At 46.3% G+C, this 24,226-nt stretch overlaps 2 protein-coding genes across 4 annotated transcripts in view; one reads left to right on the top strand and one right to left on the bottom strand.

The window, feature by feature from the left end:
* myo9aa (myosin IXAa) overlaps nucleotides 1–8,272 on the bottom strand; it is a 285,301-nt gene extending 277,029 nt beyond the window's left edge. The window contains exons 1-2 of one of the 3 annotated variants that reach the window (XM_085972435.1): nucleotides 8,194–8,261; nucleotides 5,889–6,077 (exon numbers count right to left, since the gene is read on the bottom strand). The gene's annotated coding sequence lies outside the window, so the exon portion shown is untranslated. Of the gene's footprint in view, nucleotides 1–5,888; nucleotides 6,078–8,193 lie in introns of all 3 variants that reach the window. The other 2 variants (XM_085972437.1, XM_085972436.1) reach the window with 2 other exon arrangements.
* Nucleotides 8,273–8,335: 63 nt separating this feature from the next.
* On the top strand, nucleotides 8,336–19,136 carry senp8 (SUMO peptidase family member, NEDD8 specific). The gene is made up of 2 exons (XM_085972438.1): nucleotides 8,336–8,670; nucleotides 14,649–19,136. Exon 2 carries the CDS (start codon nucleotides 14,656–14,658, stop codon nucleotides 15,289–15,291), a length of 636 nt encoding a protein of 211 aa, XP_085828564.1. The 5' UTR covers nucleotides 8,336–8,670; nucleotides 14,649–14,655; the 3' UTR covers nucleotides 15,292–19,136.
* Nucleotides 19,137–24,226: the final 5,090 nt, after the last annotated feature.

The following is a 24,226-nucleotide window of genomic DNA, read 5'->3' as shown; positions in this document are numbered from 1 at the left end:
CCTAATTTAAATTGAAATGCTATACGCTTGTTACAACAAAATCTGTCTACATTTTAATCCCTGCAAGTACAGCGAAGGCAGTGTAATTATCCACCATAGAATCATAGAATAGTACAGCACAGAAGAATGAGGCCATTCGGCCCATCGAGTCTGCGCCCGCTCTTTCAAAGAGTTCGTCCCACTCCCCCGCTCTTTCCCCATAACCTTGCAATTTTTTCTCCTTCAAGTATTTATCCAATTCCCTTTTGAAGGCCACTACTGAATCTGTATCCACCACCCTATCTGGCAGTGCATTCCAAATTCTAACCACTCGTTGCATAAAATAGTTTTTCCTCATGCCGCCTCTGGTTCTTTTGCCAATCACCTTAAATCTGCGTCCTCTGGTTATCGACCTTTTGGCCACTGGAAAGTTTCTCTTCATTTATACCCTCTATGATTCTACGTGTGATAATACTCTTAAAATAAGAGTTTAACAAACTGGGATGCCGGTTGACAAACATCCATTTTTATTTAGACCAAGAAACGCTACGTCAGTCATTAAAGAAAAATATTTGAGGCAAGTTTTATATTTTCAGTGACTGCATTAACTAATAATAGTACTGCACTGGTAGTATACTTTCATAGAAGTTCCTCCATCAAAATTCATACAAACTCCATAAAAAGCTATTTGAATCAACAAGCTTGGGGGGGGTGGGGAAAGAGAGGGGTTCCAATTAAATCCAATGAGGATATTTTTCATATTTGGTTTTGTGAAGCAAAGGTACAAGTGGTAATTTTAAAAAAAGAGATGGAAACAACTGGCCAGGTGCCCCATCACTCAGTGTCATAGTGCACTTCCTAGCGTAGAACTGTGTCACACAGAGCAGGAGGGCCCCAGATTCCATCCCCAGTCTGTGCCGAGTTAACTGATCACAGCCAGAGGTGCCAAAACGAGCCTTTAAATGGAAATCTCACCCAGGTTTCCCAAAACTAATCCCTTTCCAGTAATTCCTGTTGGAAAGTATGTCAGTGTGAAAATCAGCAACAATAAATTGCATTTATATAATGCTCCTCACAAATAGGAAGATGCCTTAGATGAGTCCAGGATTGCACTCAGGTGCGATGCCCCAACAGCTAAACAGTTTGTCTGTATTCCCTGTTTGAGCTCACACATAGAACATAAGAATTAGGAGCAGGAGTCGGCCATACGGCCCCTCAAGCCTGCTCCACCATTCAATAAGATCATGGCTGATCATCGACCTCAACTCCACTTTCCTGCCCGATCTCCATATCCCATGATTCCCCTAGAGTCCAAAAATCTATCGATCTCAGCCTTGAATATACTCAATGACTCAGCATCCACAGCCCTCTGGGGCAGAGAATGCCAAAGATTCACAACCCTCTGAGTGAAGAAATTCCTCCTCACTTCGGTCTTAAATGGCCGACCCCTTATCCGGAAACTATGCCCCCTAGTTCTAGACACTCCAGCCAGGGGAAACAACCTCTCAGCATCTACCCTGTCAATCCCCCTCATAATCTTGTATGTTTCAATGAGATCACCTCTCATTCTTCTAAACTCCAGAGAGTATCGGCCCATTCTACACAATCTCTCATCATAGGACAGCCCTTTCCTCCCAGGAATCAATCTAGTGAACCTCCGTTGCACCGCCTCCAAGGCAAGTATATCCTTCCTTAGATAAGGAGACCAAAACTGTGCACAGTACTCCAGGTGTGGTCTCACCAAGGCCCTGTACAATTGTAGCAAGACTTCCTTACTCTTATACTCCAACCCCCTTGCAATAAAGGCCAACATGCCATTTGCCTTCCTTATTGCTTGCTGTGCCTGCGCGCTCGCTTTCTGTGTTCCTTGCCCGAGGACACCCAAATCCCTCTGAACACCAACATTTAAAGGTTTCTCACCATTTAAAAAATATTCTGAAGCATAACCACTTCATCACAGTACCAGAAGAATGCTGGTATCTATGGGACTGTACCACAGCATGAGTTAGCGGTTGGGGCGGGGGGTTAGAAAATTAAGAGAAAAAATGTGAATAACGAACTTCATGATTCAACTTTGTATTAGTGATGAAGCAGGCTGTTGTATCTGTCACCTGTCCACGTGAATCAGTGATTAAGTCTAGCTCTGAACAGTGTCATCAGCAGGTTTCAGATCAGTACACATTTCAGGGCTCAGGGGTCAACACCGATGTAGATTTCCAACAAAAATACAGTCAGCTTGTGACCAGATTTTTAAAAAATAGGCCTTTTGACACTTGGAAACATGGACATCACTAAAAGGGTTTAACCAAAAATATCTTATGTCGCCTTTTCTGCAGTCACATATCTGACATGCTGCTGATCATGAAAATATTCTGATATTACTTAGTTTCCTTCCAAAAGCAGCATATTCATGAACTTGTCATTTGTCATCATTCAATGAAGGCAGCCAGTGGACACCAAGCATCTTTCAGAGTACATTTATGCTGCAGCAACACCGATACAAGAATGCTTGTTTACCCGCAGAGCTCCATTCAATCCACGATTAAATAAATGGTCAACATTCACAGTCTAGGCACACACAATAATGGTCACGTCGGCATGCCATCGTAGGGCAAACTGATCAATGGATTTGTATCGCAGCAAGACGTCAACACCTTCAAGAAAGGAGGGAGGGCAAACTGGTAGAGAAAACTGGCAACCCAAACAAGTTTTAGGGCAAGCAGTGGAAAACGTACAAATCCTGAAAGTCTTCTCCATAGAATCAATGTTAAAGGAGCTCACTTAGCATTTTTAATCGAAACACTTCTGGAGGCAATCACAGATCTACACTCAATTCTCTATCCAGCGTGGAGACAGCAAGTTCCTCTTGTGTTCCATAAAGGAACTGGATTCTAAGCTCTCACTGATGCAAGGAATAATCAAGTGATACCATCTATTTGTTCAAGATCACTTTCTCACAATTCAAGTGATCACTAACCTTCAACAAAGTGGATAAAAGTGGGGCAGGCTGTGCATATCTGGAAATTATGTCAAGAGGGTAGACGATATGAGCATCAGATATGGACACCAATTGCCAAAAGGACCGACAGCAACAAACTAAAGCCTTCAAATTAGGCACTGGTATTAACTAGGGAAAGGTTCAATTAAAGTGAAAAGATAACCAAAGAACTGCAACACAAAAACTAAAACATTGAAAAAACAAGTAACGGTGCAAGAAGTGAACAGAATAAAATTTCCCAAAAATATTTGGAAACATATAGCAGGTTACATACATAGAACTTACAGCACAGAAACCGGGCAGGCAGCTCAACTGGTTGTCTGTGCCAGTGTTTATGCTTCCCATGAGTCTCCTCCGATTCTATATACTTCATCTCACCCTATCAATATATTCTTCTACTTCTTTCCCCCGTATGTACGGATCTAACTTCCCCTTCAATGCATCTAATTTCGCCTCAAATCACTACACGTGGTTGCGAGTTCCACATTCTCACTGCTCTCTGAGTAAAGAAGTTTCTCCTTAATTCCTTATTGGATTTATTAATGACTATCTTATTTATGGCCCCGAGTTGTGAATTCCCCCACAATGGGAAGCATTTTCTCGACGTCTACCCTATTGAACTCCTTCATAATTTTAATGGCATTTATCAGGTCACCTCTCAGACTTCGAGAAAAAAGCCCCAGCCTGTTCAATCTTTCCTGACAGCTACCCTCTCAGTTCTGGTATTAGCCTTGTAAATCTTGTTTTCCACCTTCTCCAGTGCATATGGATCCTTATTAACACAAGTGCTCATGGAAGAACCAGAACAGGTAGAAAATAAATGCTTTCCCCTAGATTAAAGTGACAGAATTGCTGCTGCTGAAACAAAAAGAAGTCGAGCTTAATGTTGCATACAAACAAAGAACACCCATCTCCCGCTATTGAAATACAAGAGCAACATTAACTAACCAATGATAAGATAAGCATCTATTTAATATAATCTGACTACAGTAACAGCAGTCTTCTAAACTTTCTGTGAACACAACATAGAATATTGTTATCAGGCTTATTTATTGTATTTGAACCAATGCACCACAGGAAAATTCATACTTAAGCCAAAACATTTACTGTTGTACCAATATCCTTCCTGTGTGCTACTTTTAATCCATCACCTCAAATTGCTCCCACCACCAATGAGCAATTTGTAATAACCAACAATTCATTCCAGTGTTGCAGAGCTCAAAATGCTCTCTCTAGATACAACCCACATTTGGAGGAACTGAATCTACAACTGTATTACTGGATGCTTTTTCAGAGCTCAAGTGGACACTGTAAAAATTGCACATGTCCAACATTGCATGTTATTGAAATCCAAGTGACAACCAAAGCAAAATCTACCAGTTAGAATCTCACACTTCGTAAGCATTTCACCTTCTAACAACTCGATGGATGGTTCATATCAAGTAGCAATACCCAAGAGCATGATCTGAGTATTGGAACATAATATGAAAATTTCATACATTATGCTTTACTAAATTCTTAGTGACAATATTGGAAGAAAGCAAATACACCTACCTCGACCAAATATGGTAGATACTGACTGCAGTCATCTCTCCAGTCTGGATACAGTAGCGCCCACTCCCCAAGGGCTAAAGGATTACAGTATCCATACTGTACAGACTGAAGCGTTTATAGTGTAACAGCAATACAGAAACAGTCAACCGAGGTTCAACACAATTAAGTTCTCGCATCCATCTCCCACACAACATATATACAGTACCATCCATTTCTAATCTAAATAGAGTATACAATGCAACATGTACAACAACTCCCATCTCTCAGACGGTGAAGTCTGGACCCAGTCTCCAAATAAAGCATGTGCATTAATAGCATCCGCAGTCTCTGAATAAAGCACATCCAGTCTCAGCATCCCAATCTCTGAATCAACCCAATATAGTACTACCAACCCAAACTCTGAATAAATGATATGCTGTACCAGCAATTCCAGTACTGTATATGAAGGAAGCACATACAGCAGCAGTAGCCATTTCAGAATGCAGGATCCTCCTCATGTATCTGAACACTGCATTCAGCAATAATGATCATCCTCCAGATTTTAAACACAATACAATACCTTCTATAAACTGTAACACCATTTCCCACTTTCCTGCAGTCTGCAAATACATAATATATATTACCTTCCCTTTCTGTGCACACAAACGTCCATCTTCCAATCAGCGAAAATGGGTACCTCCTTCTTGTCACCCCACTAACAGGCCTGACAATTACCAGGAGAATACTAGTAAATTAAAACACGAGTGTTACAATTGAGGGGGCTGGGGTGGGGGGGGGGGGGGGGGCGGGGGGAGAGGGCCCCTCAAGATGAAGTAAATCACACATTTGCGATTTTAAAGATAGAAAACTTTAAAATTTTACAGTATTTACATCATGATAGGAAGGACCAGTGACACAGAAAAAGCTCTTCTGCAACACACAAGTACATTCTGCACGGCAATACAATATTAAGCATTCTCTTTGGTACACATTTGTTCTGATAAGCACCTAGCCAAAGTTAAATAGTGGCACATTTATTACATTTCCTTTCACACTTCAATCTCAAGGAGAGTAGTTTAATTTGTACAAGATAACAGGCGTGCAACATTCAACAATTTCTGTTTTAGACAACTTTGAATCCTACAATATTAGAGCACACAGCCCATCAAGACTGCTATTTGTGTTTATCTCCACGTTTGTCATCTAATCTAATCCCTCTCTCCTCCTTGCTTCCATACACTTCACTATTCCTCTTTTTCACTTAATTCCATTTTAATAAAACTTGGCTTCAACCATTTGTGGCAGAGAATTCCACATTTTAACCAATCTGTCCAAAGGTTATTTTTTAAACTTTCCCTTCAATTCTTTTTATCATTACCTTAAATTCGTGCGCTCTCATTGCCATCTCACTGACCAGTGGAAGCAATCCATCATATTTCCATAACTCTTCACAGTCTTGAAGATCTCCATCAAGTCACCCATTCATCATAACTCGTATGAGAAAAACCTGAATTTCTCAACTCTCTCTTCATAACTGTAACCCCACATCCTTAGCGTTATAATTCAGCTAATATAGAAAAATGACAAAACATGCTTTAGTGTGTAGTACAATTATGTAATGTTGTCCCTCACCTCCTTTAAGATTGCTCCTTAAAACCACCTCTGACCAAGCCTTTAATCACCTGTCTTAATATCTCCTTATGTGGCTCTGTGTCAAATTATGCTTGATAATACTCCTGTGAAGCGCCTTGGCACGTTTTACTACATTAAAGGCGCTATATAAATGAAAGTTGCTGCTGATGTTGTTGTCGCTCTCACCGTCAATACGTCAGTCTCATGACAACTCAAAATGCTCTCTCCAGACACAACCTCCGTTTGGAAGGGCAGAATCAAGAATCCACTGCTGGGTGTTTTGCATTGTTCAAGGGGACAATATATAGTTTCACAGTACACTTCACCGAAAGCCTGGTGACAAAGAGAGTTCCTTAGCCATTTTAACATTGGGTTACTTCTTCTAAACTGATTTAAAAACAAATCTTAAACAACATTCTAAGATACTGCTGGATGACAGCTAGTGCCCTTCTTACAAATTACATCACCTGTCAACCTTCAAAATAAAAATTCTCATACACATAAAAGCAAAGTTCAAATTGGATGTTTGAAAGACAACATCCTGCAGCAGAAGCCCATTCTGAGCTTGTAGAACAACAGCCTAAATAATAAGAAATTTCAAAACACCTTTATAAAAAGATTATTTTAAGTGTAAATGTAAAGCCAACACATTGCCACATGCTATACTGGCAATGGTGCATTTGTATTTATTCCAAGCCAATTCCATCCTCCTCACTTCGCAAGGTAACAGCCCCACCTCTTTCACCTCCTACTTCATTGTACCAAGCCAAGCAACTCACAAATAACAAATGATTGAAATGCAATAAATGTTTTATGCTTTAACTGCAATTCCCTCAAGTGACAATTTCCTTGAGCAACAGCACTCAGCTGTAATTTAAGGCGAGCTCAGATTAGTTTAAATCAGAACGAGTGCTAAATAATTTGAAGTAACAGTTACTTTGCAAAGCTGTTGGTGCAGTTTACTTCAGCACCATGAGAGAGTCACATTGAGTTATACTATCGAAGATTGCAGCTGGCATGGATACTCTGGACACTTGGCACAGGTACACTGGCATTATGTGGTGCTCATTTTCACTGAAGTGCTACAGCTGGCACAAGTGCTCCAGTTGCAGCGTGCAGATTTGTATGAGTACTCCAGCTCCAAGGTGCACATTTGCACAACTGATATAACAACAACCACCTACATTTATATTGCACCCATAACACAGTAAAACGTGCCAAGATACCACAGGTTGTCCCAGGTGCAGAGTACCCCTGTTGGCATGGGCTGTCCCAGGGGGTGCAGGGTGCCCTTGTGGGTGCGAGCTTCCCCAGGGGGTGCAAGTCGCCCGTGGGGGGGAGGGGGGGGGGGGGGAGCGCAGGGTGACCCTGTGGGTGCGGGGGGGGTCCCGGGGGACGCAGGGTGACCCTGTGGGCGCGGGGGGGCCCGGGTGACCCTGCGGGCGCGGAGGGTCCCGGGTGACCCTGCGGGCGCGGAGGGTCCCGGGTGACCCTGCGGGCGCAGAGGGTCCCGGGTGACCCTGCGGGCGCGGAGGGTCCCGGGGGGTTGCAGGGTAACCCTGTGGGCAGTGGCTGTCCAGGAGGGTCCCGGGTGACCCTGCGGGCGCGGAGGGTCCCGGGGGACCCTGCGGGCGCGGAGGGTCCCGGGGGACCCTGCGGGCGCGGAGGGTCCCGGGGGGGTGCAGGGTAACCCTGTGGGCAGTGGCTGTCCAGGAGGGTCCCGGGTGACCCTGCGGGCGCGGGGGGTCCCGGGTGACCCTGCGGGCGCGGGGGGTCCCGGGTGACCCTGCGGGCGCGGGGGGTCCCGGGTGACCCTGCGGGCGCGGGGGGTCCCGGGTGACCCTGCGGGCGCGGGGGGTCCCGGGTGACCCTGTGGGCACGGGCTGTCCCGGGGGGGGCGCGGGGTGCCCGGGGGGAGGGGGGCGCGTGCGCAATGCGGGCTGTGGGGCAGACGCGGGGGGAGGCTGGCGCTGTGGGCGGGGCTGGGGGGGTAGGGGGCGGGGCTGATCTCGGGCCCGGTCCCGCACTGACCGACCGAGCGGCGCTCTCACCTCAGAGTCCCTCTCAGCACCGGGCGCTGCTCCTCCTCCGCCGCTTCCACTCAATTACCAGACCCCCCTCCCTACCACCCACCGTGGCTCGCAGTTATATCCACCCCCCCCCCGTGGCCAGCACGGTCAGTGCCGCTCCCTCATCTCATCGCCTCTGTCCGCCGGCCGGCCGTCCGTCCTCTCCCGCTCCGCTCGCGCCTCCCTCGGCTCTTCCGTTCGGCACGAGCCAGCGTCCCGCGCATGCGCCCAGGCGGTGGGTTAAAACAAGGGGAATGGGGGAGTTTGGCGGCGCATGCGCCCCGCAGCCAGCGGCCGCCAGCCGGAGCCGGGTCGCCACCTGCCGGTGCTCAGCGCTGTCGCCAAGTCCAGGCTCCGCCTTACGGCAGCCTTCGCGCGCACGCGTGGCTGGGCAACGTGAAGCCGCGCGCTGTGCCGGCGTCAGCCCGGGCTCGAGTATCGCCTCTCGCCGCCCGTCAGGTAAATTGCGGCGGTTGGTGCCCGACTTTGTTTATTCTCCATTCTGCGGGGACCATAATGTGAACTGGTTCTTCTTGATGAGGAACTTAGCGGTTGGCTTGACGGCTTGGCTGTCAATCAGACCCGCGGGGCACGGCCTCTCGGCCTCGCCAGCTGTCAATCACTCTGCTGGAGGGGCGGGGCTTGGCTACTTGTCAGCTGTCAATCACTGCAGAGGGCGGGGCTTTGCGGCTTGTCACTGAGCTGTCAATCACTCTGCAGGGGGCGGGGTTTTGTCTTGTCACAGCTGTCAATCACTGCAGGGGGCGGGGCTTTGCGGCTTCTCACAGCTGTCAATCACCTTGCAGGGGGCGTGGCTTTGCTTGTCACAGCTGTCAATCACGGGGCGGGGCTGGATTTATGTTATCACGCTTTTGGGGTGGGGCGTATGCTAATTAGCTTTCAATCATGCTGCAATCAGAAATGTCAGTATTGGAGAAGCTGGGATTTCTCCTTCGAGCAGGGAAGGTTATCACAGAATCACAGAAACCCCACAGTGCAGATAGAGGCCATTTCAGCCCATCGAGCCTGCACCGACACATATCCCACCCTATCCCCGTAACCCCACGTATTTAATCCCCCTAACACTAAGGGTCAATTTATCATAGCCAATCAACCTAACCCGCACATCTTTGGACTGTGGGAGGAAACCCACGCAAACATGGGGAGAACGTGCAAACTCCACACAGACAGTCACCCGAGGCCGGATTCGAACCCGGGTCCCTGGCGCTGTGAGGCAACAGTGCTAACCACTATGCCACCGTGCTGCCCCTAAAATGTTGAGCAATCTGCTGTGCAGTCAAACGAAGCACTGGACAACACACATCTTTCTGCCCCGCTTATTTGGAACAGGGAATGAAGGGTTTTGGTAGAATAAATAACCCAAAATGGAATGCACTGCCTGAAAGGGTGGTGGAAGCAGATTCAAAAGGTAATTGGTTATATTCTTGAAAAGGAAATGTTTCCAGGGCTATGGGGAAAGAGCAGCGGGAGCGAGACTAATGGATAACTTTTTCAACGAGCCAGCAGAGCTACGATGGACCAAATGGCCTCCCTCTGTGCTGTCCAAGGATAAACCCAGCAACTACAGGCCAGTCAGTTTAACCTCGGTAGTGGGGAAGCTTTTAGAAATGATAATCCGGGACAAAATTAACAGTCACTTGAAGAAGTATGGATTAATTAAGAAAATCCAACATGGATTTGTCGAAGGCAAATCGTGTTTAACGAACTTGATTGAGTTTTTTGATGAGGTAACAGAGAGGGTTGATGAGGGCAATGCGGTTGTTGTGGTGTACATAGATTTCCAAAAGGCTTTTGATAAAGTGCCACATCATCGGTTTACCAGCAAAGTTGAAGCCCATGGAATAAAAGGGACATGGATACGAAATTGGCTAAGTGACAGGAAACAGAGAGTGGTGGTGAATGATTGTTTTTCAGACTGGAGGAAGGTATAGAGTGGTGTTCCCCAGGGGTCGGTTCTAGGACCACTGCTTTTCTTGATATATATTAATGACTTAGACTTGGGTGTACAGGGCACAATTTCAAAATTTGCAGATGACACAAAACTTGGAAGTACAGTTATGGACTTCAAGAAGACATAGACAGGTTGTTGGAATGGGTGGACACGTGGCAGATGAAATTTAACGCAGAAAAGTGCGAAGTGATACATTTTGGTCAAAAGAATGAGGAGAGGCAATATAAACTAAAGGGTACAATCCTAAAGGGGGTGCATGAACAGAGAGACCTGGGGGTAAATGTGCACAAATCGTTGAAGGTGGCAGGGCAGGTTGAGAAAGCAGTTAAAAAAGCATACAGGATCCTGGGCTTCATAAATAGAGGCATAGAGTACAAAAGCAAGGAAGTTATGATGAACCTTTATAAAACACTGGTTCGGCCCCAACTGGAGTATTGTGTCCAATTCTGGGCACCGCACTTTAGGAGGATGTGAAGGCCTTAGAGAGGGTGCAGAAAAGATTGACAAGAATGGTTCCAGGAATGAGGGACTTCAGTTACGTGGATAGACTGGAGAAGCTGGGGTTGTTCTCCTTAGAGCAGAGAAAGTTTAGAGGTGTTCAAAATCATGAGGGGGTCTAGACAGAGTCGTTAGAGAGAATCTGTTTCCATTGGTGGAAGGGTCGAGAACCAGAGGACACAGATTTAAGGTGATTGGCTTAAGAACCAAAGGCGACATGAAGAAAAGCTTTTTTACACAGCGAGTGGTTAGGATCTGGAATGCACTGCCTGAAAGGGTGGTGGAGGCAGAATCAATCGTGGCTTTCAAAAGGGAATTGGATAAGTACCTGAAAAAAATAATTTTGCAGGGCTACGGGAAAAGGGCGGGGGAGTGGGACTAAATGAAGTGTTCTTTCAGAGAGCCAGCACAGGCTCGACAGGCCGAATGGCCTCCTCCTCTGCTATAACCATTCTATGATTCTATCATTCGAAACTGTTGAACTATATGGAAAGAAGAAAGACTTGCATTTCTATAGCACCTTTCACGACCTCAGGACATCCTAAAGCGCTTTACAGCCAATGAAGTACTTTTGAAGTGCAGTCACTGTTGAAATGTAGGAAAAGCAGCAGACAATTTGCGCACAGCAAGTAACATAGAAACATAGAAGATAGGAGCAGGAGTAGGCCATTCGGCCCCTCGAGCCTGCTCCGCAATTCAATGAGATCATGGCTGATCATCCAAATTCAGTACCCGGTCCCTGCTTTCTCCCCATATCCCTTGATCCCTTTAGCCTTAAGAAATATATCCAACTCCTTGAATATATTTAATGTATTGGCCTCTACTGCCTTCTGTGGTCGAGAATTCCACAGGTTCACCACTCGCTGGGTGAAGAAGTTCCTCCTCATTTCTGTCCTAAATGGCCTACCCCTTATCCTTAGACTGTGACCCCTGGTTCTGGACTCCCCGACCATCGGGAACATCCTTCCTGCATCTACTCTGTCCAGTCCTGTCAGAATTTTATAAGTTTCAATGAGATCCCCTCTCATTCTTCTAAACTCCAACGAGTATAAGCCCAATCGACCCAATCTCTCCTCATACGTCATTCCTGCCATCCCAGGTATCAGCCTGGTGAATCTTCGCTGAACTCTTTCCATGGCAAGAACATCCTTCCTCAGATAAGGCAACCAAAACTGCACACAATACTCAAGATGTGGTCTCAGCAAGGCCCTGTACAACTGCAGCAAGACAGCCTTGTTCCTGTACTCAAACCCTCTTGCTACGAAGGCCAACATACCATTTGCCTTCTTAACTGCCTGCTGCACCTGCATGCTTACCTTCAGCGACTGGTGCACAAGGACATCCAGGTCTCGTTGCACTTCCCCTTCTCCCAATCTATTGCCATTCAGATAATAATCTGCCTTCCTGTTTTTGCCACCAAAGTGGATAACCTCACATTTATCCACGTTATATTGCATCTGCCATGCTTCTGCCCAATCACCCAACCTGTCCAAATCATCCTGTAGTTTCTCGGCATCCTCCTCACAGCACACGCGCCCACCCAGCTTTGTGTCGTCTGCAAATTTGGAGATATTACATCTAGTTCCCTCGTCTAGATCATTAATATATATTATGAATAGCTGGGGCCAAGGACCGATCCCTGCGGTACTCCACTAGTCACTGCCTGCCACTCGGAAAAGGACCCGTTTATTTCAACTCTTTGCTTTCTGTCTGCCAACCAGTTCTCTATCCAAGTCAATACCTTGCCCCCAATCCCATGTGCCTTAACTTTACACGCTAATCTCTTATGCGGGACCTTATCGAAAGCCTTCTGAAAGTCCAAATACACCACATCCACTGGTTCTCCCTTTTCTATTTTACCAGTTACATCCTCAAAAAATTCCAGTAGATTAGTCAAGCACAATTTACCTTTTGTGAATCCATGTTGACTTTGTCCGATCCTGTCACTGTTTTCCAAGTGCTCTGCTATTACATCTTTTATAATGGACTCTAGCATTTTCCCCACTGCCGATGTCAGGCTTACTGGTCTGTAATTCCCCGTTTTCTCTCTACCACCTTTTTTGAATAGTGGGGTAACATTAGCTACCCTCCAATCCATGGGTACTGTTCCAGATTCCATCGAATGCTGGAAGATGATCAGCAAAGCATCAACTATTTCTCGGGCCACTTCCTTAAGTACCCTAGGATGTAGATTATCAGGCCCTGGGGATTTATCGGCCTTCAATCCCATCAATTTCCCTAACACCATTTCCCTACAAATACTGATTTCTTTCAGTTCCTCCCTTTCATCAGACCCTATGTTCCCCGACATCTCTGGGAGGTTATTTGTGTCCTCCTTTGTGAAGACAGAACCAAAATATGTATTTAATTGGTCTGCCATTTCTTTGTTCCCCGTTATAAATTCCCCTGATTCTGACTGCAAGGGACCTACGCTTGACTTCACCAATTGTTTTCTCTTCACATATCTATAAAAGCTTTTACAGTCAGTTTTTATGTTCCCAGCAAGCTTACTCTCATATTCTATTTTCCCTTTCTTAATTAATCCCTTTGCCCTCCTTTGTCGAATCCTAAACTGCTCCCAATCCTCGGGTTTACTGCTTTTTCTGGCCAATTTATATGTCCTCTCCTTGGATCTTATGCTATCCCTAATTTCCCTTGTTAGCCACAGTTGAGTCACCTTTTTTTTATTTTTATGCCAAACTGGGATGAACAAATTCTGTAGTTCATCCATGCGGTAATACAGTATATAACAAGTAATATAATATATAGAATCATAGAAACCTACAGCACAGAAGGAGGCCATTCGGCCCGCTGTGCCTGTGCCAGCTCTTTGAAAGAGTCACCGTGTTTAGTCCCACATCCCCGCTTTTTGTCCATTACCCTGTCAGTTCCTCATCCTCAAATATCCCTCCAATTCCCTTTTAAATCAGCTTCCACCACCTTTTCAGGTCGAGCGTTCCAGATCCCGACAACTCTCTGAGTGAAAAGATTTCTCCTCATCTCCCCTCCAGATTGTTTGACAATGATTTTAAATCTGTGACCTCTATTAAGTGGTTATTGACCCACTTGCCAGAGGGAATAGATTTTCCCTACTCTCTCAAAACCCCTTATAATTTGGTCAGAACAGCAGAATGCAAGTCAGAGGAGCTCATCAGCAAATTATATAGTTCTCTGGTCAGACCACGTCTTGAGCACCATGTCCATTTCTGACATCCAGATGTAAGGGAGACGTTCAGTTGGAGGCAATGCAGCGAGAAGCCAGGAGGCTGATCGCACATATGAAAGGTCTGAGAAAGATTGAAGCAGTTTGGCCTTTTCAGACTTGAAAGGAGACAGCCCAGAGATGATCTGAAAGAAGAATGTAAGAGAGTTGATGGGATGGAAAAAGTCAAAGTAAAATGCGCGAGTAGGACAAGGACACAGGTTCAAACTGATAAAAAAAAGCAGTATATTCAGGACTAATTGCTTACACAGCGAATGAATGGACTTCCGGTTAGAGTAGTGGAGGTAAAAACCCCTGGAATCATTGAAGAACCAATTGGATGTCACAATGGGGGAACCTTGGGATGGACCAATAAAGATGGGCTGAATGGCCTTCCTCATCCGTAATGATGGTGTGATCTTGTGTAATCTGCCGAGCACCTTAGACGTGATGAGGAGGAATTTCTTCACTCAGAGGGTTGTGAATCTTTGGAATTCTCTGCCCCGGAGGGCTGTGGATGCTGAGTCGTTGAGTATATTCAAGGCCGAGAGCAATAGATTTTTGGACTCTAGGGGAATGAAGGGATATGGGGATCGGGCGGGAAAGTGGGGTTGAGGTCAATGATCAGCCATGATCTTATTGAATGGCGGAGCAGGCTCGAGGGGCCGAATGGCCTACTCCTGCTCTTAATTCTTATGTTCTTATTACCCATATAGGCTGTGGTTAAATATGGTGAAGTATCTAAAGTGCCTTCTTTGTTTGCAGGAACAGCATGGACCCAGTGATACTGAGCTACCATGACAGTTTAATACGGCGTTCAGATCTCTCGCTCCTCAACCCACCCAACTGGCTCAATGACCACATCATCGGGTTTGCCTTTGAGTACTTTGCCGCTGAGCAGTACAAGGAGCTGTTGGGCAGTGCCTGCTTCATCAGCCCCGAGGTCACTCAATTTATAAAGTGCACGGCAAGCCAGGAGGAGCTGGCCATCTTCCTGGAGCCGCTCGCACTGGCCCAGAAGAGCTTGGTCTTCCTGGCGGTCAACGACAATTCTGTGCAGGCGGCCGGAGGGTCTCACTGGAGCCTGCTGTTCTACAACAGAGACAAGAACTGCTTCAGCCACTACGACTCCTACAGCAACATGAATGCGAGCCACGCCCGGCAGATAGCGGGGAAGCTGCAGCGCTTCTTGGGAACCAAATCCGAAGTGCCTTTCGTGGAGGAGTCGGCGCCAGTCCAGAAGAACAGCTACGATTGCGGGATGTACGTGATGTGCAACACAGAGGCCCTGTGCGAGCGGTACCTCAGGAGGGACCAGAGGCCACCGCCGGCTGTCGTTACCCCAGCCCACATCACCCAGAAGAGAGCCAGCTGGAAAAAACTGATCGAACAGTTGTCGAAGAAATGATTAGTTCGGTGTGTCTTTCTTGAATTAATCTGTACCTTGATTTCTGGATGAGTTAGCTGGCTGGGTTGAGATAGACCTATATTTTTGTTAAAGAAGGAATCACCTTTGCAGGGCTTGGCGTACTTTTCCAGCCAGCAGTAGAAAGGCCGGGTGGGCTTTGAGTTTTGTAAGACATGTCACTTGTAAGGATGCTAGGGAATCTCATTCCCCCCCCCCTCGCCTCCCACTCTCCCTGGGGCTTCTTTGTTGATGCAACATGGAGATGTGGTCTTGGAAGTACTTGGTATGTTCTACTCTGACCTTCGGGAACATGCTGGAGGCATGACGTCTTACACAAAACCATATTGTCACGGTCTTTTGTGCTGTTTGGTGCATGGCGCGGCGGAATTAACAGCATCATAATCACTAAAGTACATTCTAAACAAGTATCCCGTTATTTGACAGCATGTTCCGGTGCTGTGCATCCCTTACATTCACCCGTGGCTGAATTATACTCAAGTGAAATTAATCTGACTTGTTCTGTTCTTGGTGTTTCTTTTTGTTTTTTCTTGAATCTGAAAACTTTGTATGACTTAATACAACAATAGAAACTGAGTTAACAAAGGACCTGCATTGCAATCATCACTTTGTTCTTGAAATAGTATCCTCACTCAATCACCTCCTACTTTAACCCGTCGGCCCTCAGTCCTCCCGACAATCCACAGGCATTTAAAACCCCAAACTTGGTGTCATCTGGCTGCTTCCTGATTTACCTGGTCTTCTCTCCTTTTCTCAGTGTTGATGGTATCTTGCACTGAGCTTTGGCCCTCATCACCATCACCACCGTCCCCCTCCTCATCACCATCACCACCGTCCCCCTCCTCATCACCACCACCACCATCCCCCTCCTCATCACCATCACCACCGTCCCCCTCCTCATCACCATCGTCCCCCTCCTCATCACCACCACCACCATCCCCCTCCTCATCACCATCACCACCGTCCCCCTCCTCATCACCATCACCACCGTCCCCCTCCTCCCCCCCAAGTTTCTCAGTAAAACAAATTCTTCCCATTTTCCAGTCATGGTGATTGGTACCAACATTGTGATCAATTTAAGCAGCCTTTGGAACGCACCGGTGGAATCTCTTGGATTGCCCCGGTTTCACCTCGGAATCTCTTGGATTGCCCCGGTTTCACCTCGGAATCTCTTGGATTGCCCCGGTTTCACCTCGGAATCTCTTGGATTGCCCCGGTTTCACCTCGGAATCTCTTGGATTGCCCCGGTTTCACCTCGGAATCTCTTGGATTGCCCCGGTTTCACCTCGGAATCTCTTGGATTGCCCCGGTTTCACCTCGGAATCTCTTGGATTGCCCCGGTTTCACCTCGGAATCTCTTGGATTGCCCCGGTTTCACCTCGGAATCTCTTGGATTGCCCCGGTTTCACCTCGGAATCTCTTGGATTGCCCCGGTTTCACCTCGGAATCTCTTGGATTGCCCCGGTTTCACCTCGGAATCTCTTAAACTGTGTCAGCCGAGGCTCAATGGGTAGCACCCTCACCTCTTTGAGCACAAAAATCTCGGCTGACACTTCAGTGCAGTGCTGAGGGAGTGCTGCACTGCCGGAGGTGCTGTCTTTCAATGAGATGTTAAACCGAGGCCCTGTCTGATCTCAGGTGTATTTCAAAGAAGAGCAGGGGAGTTCTCCCCAGCGTCCTGGACAATATTTATCCTTCAACCAACATCACTAAAAAACAGATTAACTGGTCATCCATCTCATTTGTTGTTTCTGGAACTTGGAACATAGGAACAGGAGGAGGACATTCAGCTCCTCGAGCCTGTTCCACCATTCAATGAGATCATGGCTGATCTGCGACCTAACTCCATCTACCCGCCTTTGCCCCGTATCCCTTAATACCTTTGGTTAACAAAAATCTATCAATCTCCGATTTAAAATTAACAATTGATCCAGCATCAATTGCCGTTTGCGGAAGAGAGTTCCAAACTTCTACCACCCTCTGTGTGTAGAAGTGTTTCCTAATTTCACTCCTGAAAGGTCTGGCTCTAATTTTTAGATGATGCCCCTTAGTCCTAGAATCCCCAACCAGCGGAAATAGTTTCTCTCTACCCTATCTGTCCCCTTAATATCTTGAAAACTTTAATCAGATCACCCCTTAACCTTCTAAATTCTAGGGAATACAACCCTAGTTTGTGTAATCTCTCCTCGTAATTTAACCCTTGAAGTCCAGGTATCATTCTGGTAAACCTACGCTGCACTCCCTCCAAAGCCAATATATCCTTCCTAAGGTGTGGTGCCCAGAACTGCTCCCAGTGCTCCAGGTGTGGTCTAACCAGGGCTTTGTACAGCTGCAGCATAACTTCTACCTCCTTGTATTCTAGTCCTCGAGATATAAAGGCCAGCATCCATTAGCCTTTTTGATTATTTTCTGTATTCTTCATGACATTTTAATGATCTATGTATCTGGACCCCCCCCAAGTCTCTTTGGACCTCCACTGTTTTTAGCCTTTCACCATTTAGAAAGTACCCTGTTCTATCCTTTTTAGATCCAAAGTAGATGAGCTCATATTTGCCGACATTGAAACCCATTTGCCAGTTTCGCCCATTCACTTAATCTGTCGATATCCCTCTGTAATTTTATGCTTCCATCTACCCTGCCTACAGTGCCGCCTATCTTTGTGTCATCGGCAAATTTGGATAAATGACTTTCTATGCCATCATCTGAGTTGTTAATAAATACTGTGAATAGTTGAGGCCACTACACAGATCCCTGCAGGACACCACTAGTCACCTCCTGCCAATTTGAGTACCTACCCATTATCCCTACTGCCTGTCTCCTGCCGCTCAGCCAATTTCCTAAACAGGTCAATAATTTGCCCTCAATTCCGTGGGCTTCTACCTTCGTTAACAATCTCTTATGTGGGACTTTATCAAATGCCATCTGGAAGTCCATATAAATAACATCCATAGACATTCCCCTGTCCACTACTTTAGTCACCTCTTCAAACAATTCAATCAGGTTTGTCAGGCATGACCTACCTTTCACCAATCCATGCTGGCTCTCTGATCAACTGAAAATTCTCGAGGTGTTCAGTCACCCTATCCTTAATTATAGACTCCAGCAATTTCCCACAACTGGTCTATAATTCCCTGGTTTCCCTCTCTCGCTATTCTTAAATAGCGGAGTGACATACGCAATTTTCCAATCTAAAGGAACGGGTCCTGAATTGAGAGAACTTTGGAAGATTATAGTTAGAGCATCTGCAATGTGCTCACCGACTTCCTTTAAAACTCTGGGATGGAACCCATCTGGCCCTGGGGATTTGTCACTCTTCAGTGCCATTATTTTCTTCATTACTGTTATTTTACTTACATTAATTGTATTGAGTCCCTGTACCTGATTTAGTTTCCTTGGGATTTCTGGCATGCTATCCTCTTCCTCTGCTGTAAATACTGACACAAAGTAATTATTCAACATGTCCGCCATTTCCTTATCATTGATATATCACCGATTTCAGTTTTTAAGGGGCCAACATTGCTCCTGACTACCCTCTTTTTCCTAATGTAATTGTAAAAAATTCTTTGTGTTGATTTTGCTAACCTTTGCATACTCCCTTTTTGTAGCTCTTACTGTCTGTTCTGTGACCCTTTGCTGTTCTTTGTATCTTTCCCATTCGCCAGGATCTGTGCTATTTTTTGCATTTTTGTATGCTTTTTCTTTTAGTTTTATGCTGCCCCTTACCTCTTTAGTCGGCCATGGCTGGGTTTTGTTTTGGCAAGTAGACCTCTTGCCCCTCAGGGGTATAAACTGGTTCTGTATCACATGAAATTCTTTTTTGAACATCAGGGAAAAAGCAGGTAATTACAGACCTGTAAGCCTTACATCAGTTGTGGGCAAAATGCTGGAGTCCATCATTAAGGATGAAATAGCGGAGCACTTAGCAAATGGGGACAGGATAGGACAGAGTCAACATGGATTTACAAAGGGTAAATCGTGCTTGACTAATCTATTGGAATTTTTTGAGGGAGTAACTGGTAGAATAGATGGGGGAGAGCCAGTAGATGTGGTGTACCTGGACTTCCAAAAGGCCTTCGATAAGGTCCCACATAAAAGATTAGCATGGAAAATTGAGGCTCATGGGATAAAGGGGAAAGTTTTGGCGTGGATAGGGAACTGGCTGTCAGATAGAAAACAGAGAGTTGGAATAAACGGCTCATTTTCTGAATGGCAGGCAGTAACAAGTGGGGTACCACAGGGATCTGTCCTGGGCCCCCAGCTGTTCACAATTTACATTAATGACCTGGATCAGGGAGTCGGATGCAGCATTTCCAAATTTGCAGACGACACTAAACTAGGAGGTGGGGTGGGCTCAGAGGAAGAGACCAGGAAGCTCCAGAGCGATTTGGACAGACTGGGCGATTGGGCGGATAAATGGCAGATGCACTATAATGTGGACAAGTGCGAAGTTATCCACCTTGGGTGCAGGAACGGGAGGGCAAATTATTATTTAAATGGCAATAGATTGGGAGAGGGGGAAGTACAGAGAGACCTGGGTGTTCTTGTACACCAGTCACTGAAGGCGAGCATGCAGGTGCAACAGGCGGTCAAGAAGGCAAACGGTATGCTGGCCTTCATAGCAAAAGGGTTAGAATACAGGAACAGGGATACCTTGCTGCAGCTGTACAGGGCACTGGTGAGACCACACCTCGAGTACTGTGTACAGTTTTGGTCGCCTCATCTGAGGAAGGATGTTCTTGCCATGGAGGGGGTGCAGCGGCGATTCACCAGGCTGATACCAGGAATGGCGGGAATGACCTATGAGGAGAGACTATGTAGTTTAGGGATGTACACACTGGAGTTTAGAAGATTGAGAGGGGACCTCATAGAAGTGTATAAAATTCTGACAGGTCTAGACAGACTGGATGCAGAAGGAATGTTTCCCTTGGCGGGTGAGAACAGAACTAGAGGACATAATTTAAGGATAAGGGCTAAACCATTTAGGACAGAGATGAGGGGGAATTTCTTCACTCAGAGAGTGGTGAACCTGTGGAATTCATTGCCACAGAGGGCAGTGTACGCCAACTCATTAAATATATTTAAGAGGGAATTAGATATATTTCTACGGGCAAAAGGGGTTAAGGGTTACGGAGAGAAGGCGGGGACGGGATACTGAATTAAAGGATCAGCCATGATCTCATTAAATGGCGGAGCAGGCACGAAGGGCCGAATGGCCTACTCCTGCTCCTATCTTCTATGTATCTATGTATCTCCCACTGATCTTCTGTCGTTTTATCCATTAACAGATTTGCCCAATTTACCGTGGACAATTTCTGCCTGATCCTGTTGAAGTCAGCCTTACCTAAATCTAGAATCTAAGTAGCTGTTTCATATTTCTCCCTTTCAAACACTACGTTGAACTCGATCATGTTATCATCACTGTTGGATAAATGTTCACGCACAGTTAGGCTGTTAACTAAATCTCGCTCATTACTAAATCTAATATGGCATGCCCTCTTGTTTCCTCTAGGACATATTGTTGTAGAAAACTATCCCAGAAGCACGCAAGAAATTCACTACCTTTCTGACAGATGCTAGTCTGCTTTTCCCAATCTATATGAAAGTTAAAATCCCCCATTAAAACCACTCTGCCTTTACTACACGCTTGTCTAATCTCTGCATTTATACAATCTAGCACTTCACAGCTGCTACCCGGGAATCTATACACAACTCCCACTACAGTATTAAATCCTTTCCTATTTCTTAATTCTACCCATAAAGTCTCCACTGCCTGCTTACCTCTCGTTATATCCTCTCTTATCATTAAAGTGATTTCATCCTTAATCACAAAGGCTACTCCTCCCCCTCTGCCATTTTCCCTATCTTTCCTTAAACCTTATAGCCTGGTATATTTAGTCCCCAGTTCTGACCGTCTTGCAGCCACGTCTCAGTAAGGGCCACCATTTTGTACCCTCCAATTTGACTTTGCGCTTGTAGTTCATTCAATTTATTCCCTATACTCCGTGCGTTTGTATAATGAACGCTTATTTGGGCCACACACCCTAGCCTGTCCTTCAGCTCTGATGTTTCATTCACATGTTTCTTATTTCTCTCACCTAGTTTAATCACTTTACATCTTTTAGTTTTCCCTTTACCCGTAGTGCCTAAAGCACAATTTCTGACTGTTACTCTTCTCTCTTCCCTTTCGTTTGGTTTTGAACTGCTATTTGTACTACAGTTTCCCCCTGAAAGCTCTCCCCTCCATTTACTAGTTTAAAGTCCTTGTGACCGCCCTATTTATCCTTTCCACTCGGACCCTGGTTCCAGACGGGTTCAGGTGGAGCCCGTCCCAACGGTCCAGTTCCTTCCTGTCCCAATACTGGTGCCAGTGCCCATGAAATGGAACCCCTCTTTCCCACACCACTCCTTTAGCCATGTGTTCGCTTCCCTAATCAGCTTACCCCCTACGCCATTTTGCACGTGGCTCAGGTAATAATCCAGAAATTATAACCCTTGAGGTCCTGTTCTTTAATTTAGCTCCTAGTTCCTGGTCACATATTCTACCCTGGATTTCCATGAGCACAGTTTAATTAGCAGTCTTTCATGTGCAACTTTTTCAAAAGCTTTCTGAAAGTTCAAATAGATTAAATCAGTGGGAGTCACACTGGCTATTTGTAACATGCTCTTGTGTACTGCTCTGTGCGAGTGATTTGTTAATGTGCTTTTGTTTTTTTTCACTTTCTTGTTCCAATTTTCGCCCCTCCTGCTCTCAAGGTCCTGACTTGCTGGGGTACGAGTTCCACAGACACTGGCCATCCTCAATTACCTCAACCAGGTGACAGAACGGTAGCATAGTGGTAATGTCCAGAGGCCTGGACTAATGACCCAAAGACGTGAGTTCAAATCCCACCACGGCCCCTGGGGAATTTAAATTCAGTTAATTAAATCTGGAATAAAAAGCTAGTATCAGTAATAGTGACCATGAAACTACCGGATTGTTGTAAAAACCCGTCTGGTTCACTAATGTCCTTTAGGGAAGGAAATCTGCCGTCCTTACCCGGTCTGGCCTGTATGTGACTCCAGACCCACAGCAATGTGGTTGACTCGTAACTGCCCTCTGAAATGGCCTCGCAAGCCACTTCGTGGTAACAAACGGTTACGAAAAACAATAAGAAGAATGAAACCGGACGGATCACCCGGCATCAACCTCCGCACTGGCTACGGACACGGCAACGGCACACCCAGCCCAGTCGACCGTGCAAAGTCCTCCTCACCAACATCTGAGGACTTGTGCCAAAATTGGGAGAGCTGTCCCACAGACTAATCAAGCAGCAGCCTGACATAGTCATACTCACAGAATCGTACCTTTCAGCCAATGTCCCAAACTCCCCCATCACCATCCCTGGGTATGTCCTGTCCCACCGGCAGAACAGACCCACCAGGGGTGGCGGCCAGTGGTATAGTCGGGAAGGAGTGGCCCTGGGAGTCTTCAACATTGACTCCGGACCCCATGAAGTCTCATGGCTTCAGGTCAAGCATGGGCAAGGAAACCTCCTGCTGATTACCACCTACCGCCCTCCCTCAGCTGATGAATCAGTACTCCTCCATGTTGAACACCACTTGGAAGAAGCACTGAGAGTAGCAAGGGCACAGAATGTACTCTGGGGTGGGGGACTTCAATGTCCATCACCAAGAGTGGTTCGGTAGCACCACTACTGACCGAACTGGCCAAGTCCTGAAGGACATAACTGCCAGTCTGGGCCTGCGAGAGATGGTGAGAGAACCAGCACAAGAGAAAAACCTACTTGACCTCGTCCTCACCAATCTACCTGTCGCAGATGCACCAGTCCATGATAGTATTGGTAACAGTGACCACTGCACAGTCACTGTGGAGACAAAGTCCCGTCTTCACACTGAGGACACCCTCCATCATGTTGTGTGGCACTACCACCGTGCTAATTGGGATAGATTCAGAACAGATCTAGCAGCTCAAAACTGGGCGTCCATGAGGCACTGTGGGCCATCAGCAGCAGCAGCAGCAGAATTGTATTCCACCACAATCTGTAACCTCATGGCCTGGCATATCCCTCACTCTACCATTACCACCAAGCCTGGTTCAATAAGGAGTGTAGAAGAGCATGCCAGGAGCAGCACCAGGCGTACCTAAAAATGAGGTGCCAACCTGGGGAAGCTGCAACACAGGACTACATGCATGCTAAAAAGCAGAAGCAGCATGCTATAGACAGGGCTAAGCAATCCCACAATCAGTGGTTCAGATCAAAGTTCTGCAGTCCTGCCACATCCAGTTGTGAATGGTGATGGACCATTGAACAACTAACGGGAGGAGGAGGCTCCATGAATATCAATGATGGTGGAGCCCAGCACGTGAGTGCAAAAGACAAGGCTGAAGCGTTTGCAGCCATCTTCAGCCAGAAGTGCCGAGTGGATGATCCATATCGGCCTCCTCCTGAGGTCCCCACCATCACGGAAGCCAGTCTTCAGCCAATTCGATTCACTCCATGTGATATCAAGAAACGGCTGAGCGCACTGGATACAGCAAAGGCTATGGGCCCCAACAACATCCCAGCTATCGTACTGAAGATTTGTGCCCCAGAACTAGCCGCGCATCTAGCCAAGCTGTTCCATTACAGCTACAATACTGGCATCTATCCGACAATGTGGAAAACTGCCCAGGTATGTCCTGTCCCCAAAAAGCAGGACAAATCCAATCTGGCCAATTACCGCCCCATTAGTCTACTCTCAATCATCAGCAAAGTGATGGAAGGTGTCATCGACAGTGCTATCAAGCAGCACTTACTCACCAATAGCCTGCTCACTGATGCCCAGTTTGGGTTCTGCCAAAACCACTTGGTTCCTGACCTCATTACAGCCTTGGTCCAAACATGGACAAAGGAACTGAATTCCAAAGGTGAGGTGA

This window comes from Somniosus microcephalus, chromosome 32 (genome assembly GCF_052327205.1).
Source record: "Somniosus microcephalus isolate GS21.2 chromosome 32, FLI_Smic_1.0, whole genome shotgun sequence".
Classification (NCBI taxonomy): domain Eukaryota; kingdom Metazoa; phylum Chordata; class Chondrichthyes; order Squaliformes; family Somniosidae; genus Somniosus; species Somniosus microcephalus.
The sequence above is the reverse complement of the archived record's forward strand: the minus strand, read 5'-3'. Positions and strand labels throughout refer to the sequence as shown.